The following is a 12,173-nucleotide window of genomic DNA, read 5'->3' on the forward strand; positions in this document are numbered from 1 at the left end:
CTTTAAAGGATTTTCTAAACATAAAATAATTTCAAAAATCACCAAGGAAAAGCAATAGTTTTAATTATTTACAGTCTACAATGATTAAATAATTATTTCATTATTTACAATGTAAGAGTTGTATGTCAAAACCTACCATTCAGTAAATACTTTTTGTTCACTTGCATTTCATCTATGTATTTATTCAACAAATAATTGTTGAGGGCTTACCACGTGCCCAACATAGAACTTCCTGTCCTCATGGAGTTTACATTTTAGTGAGGTAAAATAAACAAGTTAAGATATATTATTTTTAATGCTCATATGTCCCATTGCCAGAAAAAAAACCACAAAAGACTAAAGAAGGATAATATGTATAAATTCATAAAAGTATTTCAGAAAACAATTAAAACTCTACTAGAAAAGTGGGAAACAACAGTTACAAAAGAAATACAAAAGACATGAGAAATTTCCATTATATATTATAATAAAATATTATATTTTTTCATGTTATTATCAACATTTAAAAACTTTTTACTGCTTCTTATTTATTTTTAAATAGATAATATATATTTACAAGACAGAATCCAAAAGCATTAAGTAACTTACAGTACAAAGCAATCCTTCTTTTCATCTCTCTTTCTCAACCATCTAGTTCTTCTTTCTAGAAGCAACCACTCCTGCCAAATTCCTATTTAAAAAAATTTGTTTTAGTTCAATGCTAATCAGGGTTCATTGAAAGAGTACTCTCATAATCTGCTAGAGAAAATAGGAAATGATTTAATCTTTTTGGGAATAAAATTACTGACATATATCAAGCCTTAAAATATACATCATGACTTAATAATTCTAAATTTGGATTCTCTCCTAACAAAATAGTTAGGTATATCATACAATATACAATTTACGTACATGGGTAGACACCATCAGATAAGAAACTGGAAACAATCTAACTATTCAAAACCAGTCCATTAAATGATAGTGCACACATAAAACAGAGTATTAAACAATTATTATCTCTCATCTGTAGATCAAAGTATATAATTTTGAACAGCAATGTAAAATATTTCATCAGTGCAGTGACCATGTTTTTCTGGTTCATCCACAGCATCCCAGCTCCTAGAACAATTTCTGGAACACTAATAGGCATCTTGTAAATGTGGGTTGTATAAATTAAATTGCATCCAGAAAAGCCTGGAAGCTGCAGTATCAGCTTGGACTGTTTTCAAAACTCATCTAATCTAAGAATCACCTGGGGAGAGCTTGTTAAAAACTAGATTCCCCAGCCGCTATCTGCAGATTCTAACTAGAAGGTGTGGGAATCTTGTTTTAATGACCACCCCAAGGTGTGAGAAACACAACATAAATAAGAAAGGGTCTAATGAGAAATCAGGAAACACCTGAGTATTGAAATGTATACAATACAGGATTTATAAGGGAATGTATTATTTAGGAGTAATTCAGGAAGAATATTACACAGATAACAGGAGATTTGAGAAGCCAAAGAAAGGAAAAATTGTGTACCATCAGGAAGTTACCACCATTCCTGCAACAGAGGGAGAAGTTGGTGTTGGCAGAAAGCAAACACCAAGGTCACCTGGAAAGGTCACTTGGAAGAAACCAAAACTGCTGTAGCCATCTTGGGCAGGGCTTGGAGCCACAGAGTAGATTTAACCATTGCTGGAGGAGTTGTTGATGCAGACAGGGGTTGTGAAAGCGTGTAGGGTTCTTGGCCCTCCAGCTTCCCTCCATTGCCTCCCATTGGCCAGGCCCAGGTGGAAGGCAGTTAACATGGGAGGCCAGTAGGTTCTGTGGATAGTGATAGTGAAGCCAGCAGGGTTCTGTCTTCCTGTGATTTATAGAGCAGAGCAAAGACGGGGCAGGCAATGGATATGAGGACAAACAGGCTCAGTGCCTGTACTATGCGTTAAGACACCATGACACACCCACATGAAAATACTGCAAAGGTCTGCACTGAAGAGTGTAAAAATCATTTATTAATGTTCAGTTCATTTTAAGAAACTATTCCCTTAACTTCCATGATCTTCCACTCTGGGGCAATTGTGGACAATGGGTTGTGTTTCATGCAAATGACTCCTTTTAAGAGGATATATAAATGCTAAGTGATCTTGAATGCAGAGTCCAAGACCTACCTCCTATGAGACAGTGGTCTGCTAGAGAAATGGTGGTCTATAGGCAAACTAAAGCCCAACGGAACAGCACAATTAGCCAGTGATTCGAATGTGTGAATTTGTAGAATCTCTGTGATGACCATTATGCACATTCAGACAGTTTCCCAACAGGATTGTGTGTCATGAGTATTTTCAGAGTGAGGTTGGGTGCGGGAACAGAAATTTGACTAAAATAGTCTAAAGAGAAAGGAAAGTATTTTTATCTAGCTAGGCAAGAGAAAAAGACACTTTTCAAAAGCTATCACTCCACTGGAGTTAGTATTTTTGTTAACATCACACACCTTATCTAAGGAAAATAAGGACGTGTGTAAAATACTACTCTTGAGCTGAGGTAAGTAACTGTGTGACTTGGGAAGAAAGCATTGCAAAGTTCTCATCACCACTTATGCAAAGTCCAAGTGCCATGAAATAAATTCCCCCAGATCTCTCCTTTGTTCTTCAGCCTTCTCTCCAGCTACAGTCTGCCACATATTTCATGCTGGTTTGTGTGGTCATTTACTTTCCTGTCTCTGCTCATGCTTGTTTTCTCTTTCTGGAATATTCCTCATCTACTACATGACCTACGCCTTCTGGAAATTCCTGCTTATCCTTTAAAATTCATATCAAACCTCACATCCCCCAGTAAGCCTTCTAATGGCCATTAGGCACATTTAGACAGCATCACAACAGGATTGATGTAGATTTGTGTCCCCACCCAAATCTCATGTTGAAATGTAATGCCCAGTGCTGGAGGTGGGGCCTGGTGGGAGACGGTTGGATCATGGGGTCGGTTTATAATGGTTTCGCACCATCCCCCTAGTGCTGTGTGAGAGAGTTCTCTTGAGATCCGGTGGCCTAAAAGTGTGTGGCACGTCATTCCCCTCTCTCTTGCTCCTACTCCTGCCATATGAGATATGCCTGCTTCCCCTTCACCTTCTGCCGTGATCGTAAGTCTCCTGAGGCCGTCCCGGAAGATGATGCCACCATGTTTCCTATATAGTCTGCAGAGTCGTGAGTCAATTAAACCTCTTTTATTTATAAATTACCCAGTCTCAGGTATTTATAGCAATGTGAGAACAGATTAAAATACCTTATTTGATTTCTGCTCTCTATCCTTTCTAGCATGGCTCCCTCCCTTGGGCTTCCATAGTAGTCTATGCATATGTCTAGCAATTGTACTTTTTTCAATGTATTTTAACTGTTTATATATCTTTCTCCCTCGTGAGATGATCAGGAATAATTTTTAATCTATCATTCCATATCTGCCTCTCGGTCCTATGCTTGGCATATAACAGATGCTCAGTAAATATTTCTTGGAGCAGATTTAATGGAGGTAATGGCTGAAACTGTGGGAGAAAGTGAAATCTCCAAGAGAAAGGGAAATTTATTGTAATTTTCATGTATACTTTTATTTAAGAAGCCAGGCTAAACTCACAGGAAAAAGTTAAAGTTGATTGATGTATGTTTTCTTTCTGAACAAGTATTCCTGATTGCATTCATGTCCTTTGTTCATTCCCTCTTAATTTACAAGTAGCATGTCTTCATCTGAAATGGAGTTATTGTTTGCTCATCTTTATTTAAATTCACTTAAATATTAAGTTAAACCATAAGAAATAATTTTTTTGGATCAAACATAGATATTGGCAATTTTTATGGTTCAACCCAAAGTATAAGGATTCAGAGCTAAGTAGCTTCGTTGCATCAGTTTACTGTATTTTTACACAGCTCACATAGTCTATGTTTCTTGGTATGAGCAACTTTTATAGTTGATATAGATCATCTCAATGCAGGTACTGCCTCGGGATGTAATGAAACTTCAACCCAAGTACTATTTAAGTAAAAGTTGGAAAGTCATGCATCAGAAAAGCCGCAGTATGGACTTTTGTATTCTGTAGAAAAGTGAACTCTATTACTGCCTCCATGTTCACTCCCAACTTTCAATTGCATGGCTCTATGAGAGTTAAAATAATGTAACATTATTAAAATGTTAATTTGTTCCTTTATGCCTATCCCACAATTGAATTTTCAAGTAGTTGATTACATTTCTCTCTGTGGATTCAGGAAACCGTTAGTCTCACATTATCTAATTTACTAAACATATTTTGGCCCCTACAACTTTTCCACTAGTCATTCCTAAACACATTTAGCACAAATGAATAAGACAATGTTTGATGTTAATGAGCTTTGCTTCCTCGAGGCAGAGCAACCCGGGACTGTAGGTACAGTGGGAAACCGAATGTTAGGATTCCAAAACCTTGGAACACTGAACCTATAGTCCTCTGCTTGGGCAAATTCGATCTTATCAGAAAAGGTAACCTACTATTAATATGAACGTTGACGTTAAGATGAATTTCAGTGTTATTATGTATGTTGGCACTAAAATGAATTTCAGTGTTATTATGAATGTTTGTGTTAATATTTTATTTACAGCTGACTCCTTAATTCCTTCTAACTTTTAAACTTAAAACAATCTTTGAAACTAAATGAGCCGAAAATACCTTTTAAAAGAAGAAACACATTTAGATTCTGGTGCACAGCAAATTCCCTGTGAATAAAACTTCCAAATTTGTGATTCTATTTGCATTTCCATAAACACAGAGTCTTTGTGCTTATTATGTGACAAATAACAGTGTTAGAAATGGGGTGTTTTAAGACTCTAATTATGCATATGCTCCCATTCTCATTGGTGCATGTATTGCAGTGTAAAGCTATACAAAACTTGTACTTTGGGTTCAAGAGCTTTCTTTTTTTTAAGCTGATATTTTAATGAATTTTAACTAACATTGACTTCATTTAAAAGAATTAAAATATTAAGAAATTTAAAAGGTGCTAAAGTGCCACTGCTCCTTGGGAAGCAGATTCTGAAATGCAGACGAGCGTGCAAAATGTGTATTAAGAAGTACCCTGGGGGTCAACACCCGGAAAGGGAGGGAAGAAGCCAAGAGTGGGGAAAGGGAGAAGTTGAACTGTGATGCAAGCCCAACAAAGGTCTCAGTCAACATCTCAGTGAGCTCCCTGGCTGACCTGAGTCTTTTCAATTGGCCAAATCAGGCGCAGGGGAGTATCCTCCAGATCTCACATTGATCAGAGAGATTGGATTGTAGACCCCCAAGTTCTCACACTCACATGAGAGTTCCAGGTCCCAGGCATGGGTAAGGAAGGAGCAGAGAGTTCCAGAACAGAAAAGACCATGTGGTCTGGACCACAGATGAATTATGGGTAGTTGGTATGGACAAGGTCGTTCACACCTGAGGAAGAATCCCAGTAGCCCATCACATGACCAACACACATGGGTTTGAAGCTGACTGTGGTTATGTTCCTATAGCTCTTGCTAAATAAACATAAATTCAAATTAATTAAAATTTAATAGAAGCAAAACTTTCGTTTCTACATTGCACTAACCGCATTTCAAGTGCTTAGTAGCAACAGGCAATTGTGTTGGATAGCACAGAGCATTTCCACCAGAAATATTGAGATAGTAGGAAATATTGAAAAACAGAATTGCAGAACATTTTGCTGGACAGCACTGCTCCACAGGTATTACACAGCCACATCTCTTGGAGGTCTTGCTGCCTCCCTGGGATACTTCCAGGAGGAGGCCCTTCCCCCCATTCTCTCTCTCCTTCTCTAAATCTAAAGAGAATCTCTTTTTAATCTCCATAAAACATTAAGAAATATCTTCCAAATTCTATTTTTTAAATTTATAATTGACATCTGATTTGGTGAACTATAACTGGAATCAACAGCAACTGAGAAGTGTTTTCATTCCCTTAAGGGAAGGGCAGGATATCAGGAAATATTTAGATTCATCCCACTCATTCAGTTAAAGAAAAAGAAGAAAACCAGTTGTTCTCGTATTTAAACCATATAGACATTCATACCCTGCCACAGTAACATCCACAAATATAACACTGGTCAGCAAAAAATTAATGGAAAGCAATACAATTACATTAAGTCTATTTTAAAACCTAGAAAATACAACATTTTAGACTTAGCCTACTCCAAAATAAACCATGTTTGATAATACAAACCTGCTCCGTTGGGCAAACCTTCCTGTGAGTCACCTTCTTTAATTATCCAGTAAACATTGTTTTGGTAGCTTTAGTTGCCAATTCTTCCGTAGCATTCTTCTATGAGTTTTTGTAATGTGGACTGCATTGCTTTTGAAACATTTCTGAACAAACCCTTCTAGCCTTGGTATTTAATGTCTTTAGTAGCATTCATTATTTTTTTCTTCTGGAGCTTCAGTAAAAGTCTTACCATCACATAAACCACTTGTGATTGTTTTCCCCCAGTCCAGTGTTCAAAGCTTGTATTGAAAGGGTGGAGCTGAAGATCTTTCCATATCGCACATACGCCCTCCCATGAGACCCATGGGAAGAGGAAGATATACTTCTTATGTTCATGGTCTCCAGTGAAAGGGAGCTGCACGACATCACACATACATACATGTGTTACATTTTTACAAAATATAATTGAAAATTATACAACTGCACCATGTAAAAAAACTAGTCTGGCACCACTGTATGATGTTGACACAGGAGGACTGCCATCTAGGAGTGGGCATCCATCAGAGCCCATACCTCCCTGAGTTTGATGCTGCAGTCTCAGACTGGATTAAGTGACCAACACTGATTAAGTGACCAACACTGATTAAATTATAATATGATTAAGTGACCAACACTTCAGCATAGAAAAGCTTAGATAGGAGAATGTGGCTTAGTGTTAAGGCTAAATTGGGGCTTCCAATGCCCTTCCCAAATATATACTGTAAATCGAGATACATGCCTGAGCCAGTAGATGGGAGACAGATGATGATAGACCCTTGAAGTCTAAGCCTAGTCTTTTCCCTAATCATTTGCATGAGCCTGAATCACAGCTGTGCAGCACACCAAGTCTCAGGCAGAACAGAGAAAGGCAGATAGCCCTCACCCTTGAGATCAAAGACCCTGCCCACCAGAAAGGTGCGGCAAGTGAATAAGTCATTCCCCTGCCATAGAGAAAGGCCTGGTGAGGGTGGAGAGGGGAATGGACACCCACTCAAGGTCACTCTACTCCTTAAAAACAAAGGGCAGATGCCATATTGGTCAATGGACCCAGGCAACATGGGAAGAGAGTTTTTAAACTTCTCTCCTCCTGCTAGCAATCCCTGTCTCATAGGAATGTTTAGGGGTGGGGAAGTTAAATAAAATATGGTGTTGATATTGGTAGGTGTGTGCCTAGCACATAGTTGGAGTCTAAGTAGCAGCAGGTTCTCTTTTCCTTCCCCTCTCTGATGTCTTAGGAGTTTCTTGAGAGGAGGTACTGAGTCTGAATAATTTTGCAGTGTATTTGTTGAATTGAATCATTTTACTTATTGAGACTTCAACATGCTTAGCACTGAGCTTATTTAGTTTAAAAATGTTAGAATTATAGGATTTTTTAGACCAAAAAAGGGGCCTTTAAGATCATAAACCAATTCCTTCATTTTACAGAGGAAGAAACCAGGGCCCAGTGAGCTGGGAGAATGAGGATTCAAGCTCCCATCTCAGAGTGCTTTCCACATTTCACTAGGAGCACCTCAAAGGCAGTGTTTCCATCACATCTGTATATCCCCAACACCCCACAAAAGTATCTGGCATATTGTTGTCTCTTAGATAATATTTGTTAAATACATTAATTCACCATATCTCCTGCTTGGCCTTTGGCAGTTGTAAATAGCTTGTGGCTTTGCAAGACTATTATGATAGATACAATTCATGATGTAACCTTCTCTACACTGCATGTAAGGCCTTCAAGATTGAGTGTTTCATGGAATATGTAGAAAAAAATTAAAATGTTTTAATATCTTTTAAAATACATATATGTATGTTTGTAAAGGTACATCAAGGAGTAATGCACCACGTGGTGTGTGTTTCATTTTTATTTTAGGTAGGAGAAGTAATCACAGGTGGTCAACGAGCATTCATGTCTGTGAAAACTACCTCGGACAGGAGCAGTGAACACATAAATACAAGGTACCACCCTCCCAGTCTGTCCTTAGCTGTATGATATTGTTCTCTTCATTGTCATTTGTTGGTTGGAATGCAGCTTCCAAAATTACACAATTATTTAAAGTTCTGAGATGATTCATACCATGAATATTAATGTTTGTTTCCCAAACCATAGACTCTTGCTTTGTAGGGCTCCTGATCCCTAAAATCAAATCTGTGTATATACAGGTCCCAATGTCTCTTCATAATATAACATGACTGGTAATGTCAACACCAATGACGGCTAACGTTTACCAAGTGCTTGCTTCGTGTCAGGTGCTATTCTGTGTGGTTTACCCATATTAACACATTTAATCCTCGTAATTTTTATGCTCAATTTCCAGTTAAGGGAGCTGAGGGAAGGAGAAACTTAGAATGTACTGAAGGTCATGTAGCCATGACATGCTGGGACAACCTCACTGGTACTGTTGCTGTCACTGCCTCCCTTTTATGAACCGTATGTCACTCCACAGATGCCTCAACTCTCAACGGTACTAGGGCCCCTCCTGTCAGTCTCCTGACTGTTGGTCATTTTCTGGCCTTTGCTTAAATTCCTTTCCCAACAGGACCCTAATCCTCTCAAGACAGTATTCGTTCCCTTCTTGGTATCCTCTACTGTTAGACAGCCTGTCTCTGTCTCTCTTTGATTCCTAAGTGAAGGTCCAGGCTCTGCTTCCTGGAGACCCTCAAAACCAAGCCAGTCTGCCTTAAGCAATGACATCCCATAAAGTAATTTGCACAAAGCTCTCCCCTTTCTCAGTTCTTCTCTAGAATGAGATCCCAGTTCTTCCAACTGTCCTTCTGCTTCTTATGATTTTCAGACTCTTATCATCCAGATGGTAAAATCTATTTTGAAGTAAGGCAAACTATCTTTGTGATACAAATGTATATGCTAGAATTACCATCACAAAAATACCTGAACAAGAGCTATATTTATGTGTTGCATAATAAAGCAGTCAGGCATTGGCATGTTCAAAGACAACTGCTGAACTTTATTGTAGAGATTTTTAAACGTGGGGTTTGTTTGAACAACAGGTATGCAATTGGATTCCTACTGAAAAACGGGTTGCTGTTTTTAACCTTGGAAATCCACTCTATTTCCCAGCTTAGTGATTTCCATTGCACATACAAGATTCACGGGTATTATGTCTATTATGAATATTCACAGTCATAATTAACCCCCAGCAGCATCAACACATGGAAAGAGTCTGAATCTAATTTGTGAGGAATCAGCAATGGAAAGTCAAATCATTGCAAACAGTTCAGAGCTGGTTTTCAGACCCCAGGAAAACTATCATTACTGTGATTACACTTGAGGATTCAAGATGTCTTAGCACGATTCTTCATAGCAGTCCCTCCTGTGATATTTTTGCAAAGCCTTTCTTTTTCATTTTGATGACTGAGAAATGATCATACCACAATCACATATAAAATGCCTGTAGGAAGGTAGTTGTGTGGTGCTCCTTCATCACTGGCAAACTCTATTGTGCACGTTATCCCAGCCTCAGGCTGGGCAACCGCATTAACCAAGCAGCTGCCCGTTCAAGCTGCTCACGGGAACTGAGATCAGGCAGGATTGTTGGTTTTAGGCAAAGGACTATAGATGCAGCCGTCCACTGGGAGGGCCACAAGAGGCCCCTTGACCCTCTCTTGGCAGAGTGGTTTGTTTCTCATGCTGGGGAGAAAGTGAATGGAGGGGGAAGAGAAACTGGGGTAGGGTTTTATTCATCAGGACTGGAGGGTAACACTCAGTGACCTCTTGTGGTCCCTTAACACTGTAAAATGAAAGAAGATGCACAAATTCCTCCAAATGAAGGGATTTATTGAGTGCTGACTCTGCTACATGATGTTATGTGTTGTCTGTCTTTCATCTTCAAGAATAACACTGCAGATAAATACTATTATTTATAATTTACTGAGATTGAGAGATGGCATTTGCCCAAGATGTCAAAGCCGGTAAGTAGTAGAACCAGGATTATACAACCTCAGACTTGCCTTCTTCTTCTTCTTTCTTTCTTATTTTTTTTTATCTTTTTATTTTTTTATTTTTTTGAGGCAGAGTCTTGCTCTTATCAAGTGCAGTGGCAGGAGGCTGGAGTGCAGTGGCAGGATCTCGGCTCACTGCAACCTCTGCCTCCCAGATTCAAGCGATTCTCCTGCCTCAGCCTCCCGAGTAGCTGGGACTACTGGTGCCTGCCACCATGCCTGGTTAATTTTTGTATTTTTAGTAGAGATGAGGTTTCGTAATGTTGGCCAGGCTGGTTTCAAACTCCTAACCTCCTGCAATCCGCCTGCCTTGGCCTCCCAATGTGCTGGGATTACAGGTGTGTGTCACCGCATCCGGCCAGGCTTGCCTTCTTAATCTCTTCCTGCTGTCATTTGAAAAGAAGATTTTGATTTTAAAATAATCAAAATTATTAAACTTTTTTATGGTTAATTATTTTATGTTTGTTCTGTTGTAGAAATTCTATCCTGCCCTGAGGTCATAAAGGTAGCCCTTTATGTTGTAAGGCTTTATACTTTTGCCTTTCACATTTAGGTATAATTTGAGGAAACATCTAATCCATCAGGAATTAAGTTTGTTTAAAGTATGACAATTTAATATGTTTAAAGTATGACAATTTAATTTTTCCCAGTGTGGACACCCTACTGTCCCTGTGTCTCTTATTAAAATGGTTATTCTGTCCACATTAGTTACCAAGGCCACCTCTGTCATAGACCAGGTGTCCACGTCTGTGTGGTTTGCCTCTGGTCTCTATTCTGCTCTACTTCCTTAATTTCCATAGTCTTATAATGAGTTTTATAACTGGCAGGAAGTATCCTCTCACCTTATTCTTCTTGAAGAGTGAGTTGGCTAATTTTAGCCCTTTGCACTTACATATATATTTCAGAATCAACTAAGGAAGTTTTACTCACACACAAACACACACACAGGTATGCATTGGGATTTTCTTTGAAATTGTATTGACCACATAGATCAATTTAGGGAGAATAGTTCTTACAGTATTAATATCTCTCTGTCCTTTCTTCAATCTTATTTGGTATCTCTTTATAACTTTTCCATAAGCATACCAATGTTTTATTAATTTTTAGGTGTATGATATTTTGATGCTATCACAAATGTATTATTTATTTTATTTTTTTCTCTGTTGCTGGTATATAGATTGCAATTTACTTTTTCATTGTGGTAAAATACACATTACCTCAAATTTACCGTTGTAATCATTTAAAAGTGTACAATTCGGTGGCATTTAGTATATTCACAATGTTGTGCAACCATCACCACTAAGTAGTCTACTTTTGTGTTTGATTTTGTAGCCAGCAACTTTACTAATCTCTCTCATTATTTTATTAATGTGTCTGTGAGTTCTTTTAGATTTTCTATATGCCTGCAAAGAATGACAGCTTGCTTGCTCTCTGATTGATCCTTATCTCTTTTATTTCCTCTTCATACCTTACTGCACAGGGAAAGGCTCCAGGATAGTGTTGAGTAGTGGAGTGAGGGCAGCATCTTTGTTGTTCTGCTGAGTCCAGAGGGAAGCTTTCCATCTTTTATTAGGAAGTCTGAGACATGTTATTTAAACACAGTAATTGTAGTGGTTTTATAGTTCATGTTTTCATATTCCAATATCTGAAGTTTTTATATTTCTATTTCTGTTCTTGTTAATTCTATTGGTTCTTGTGGTTTTTTGTTGTTTTTTTTTTCCTTGAGTAGTCATCTTTTTTTTGTTGTTCATTTATTTGTTTTTTTGAGACAGAGTTTCTCCTTTGTTGCCCAGGCTGGAATGCAATGGCATGATCTTGGCTCACTGCAACCTCCACCTCCAGGTTCAAGAGATTATTGTGCCTCAGCCTCCTGAATAGCTGGGACTACAGGCACGTGCCACCATGCCCAGCTAATTTTTTGGTATTTTTAGTAGAGACAGGTTTTTGCCATGTTGGCCAGGCTGGTCTCAAACTCCTGGTCTCAAGTGATCTGCCCGCCTCAGCCTCCCAAAGTGCTGGGATTACA

At 38.4% G+C, this 12,173-nt stretch overlaps 1 protein-coding gene across 2 annotated transcripts in view; it reads left to right on the forward strand.

Annotated features, from left to right (window-relative positions):
* Positions 1 to 12,173, forward strand: part of LRRC6 (leucine rich repeat containing 6) — a 92,900-nt gene that overhangs the window by 72,987 nt on the left and 7,740 nt on the right. For both annotated transcript variants that reach the window (XM_011938163.1, XM_011938162.1), the window contains exon 11: positions 8,061 to 8,146. In XM_011938163.1, coding sequence (XP_011793553.1) covers positions 8,061 to 8,146 — 86 coding nt within the window. The remainder of the gene's footprint in view (positions 1 to 8,060; positions 8,147 to 12,173) is intronic.

Source organism: Colobus angolensis, unplaced genomic scaffold, assembly GCF_000951035.1.
Source record: "Colobus angolensis palliatus isolate OR3802 unplaced genomic scaffold, Cang.pa_1.0 Scaffold17, whole genome shotgun sequence".
Lineage (NCBI taxonomy): Eukaryota > Metazoa > Chordata > Mammalia > Primates > Cercopithecidae > Colobus > Colobus angolensis.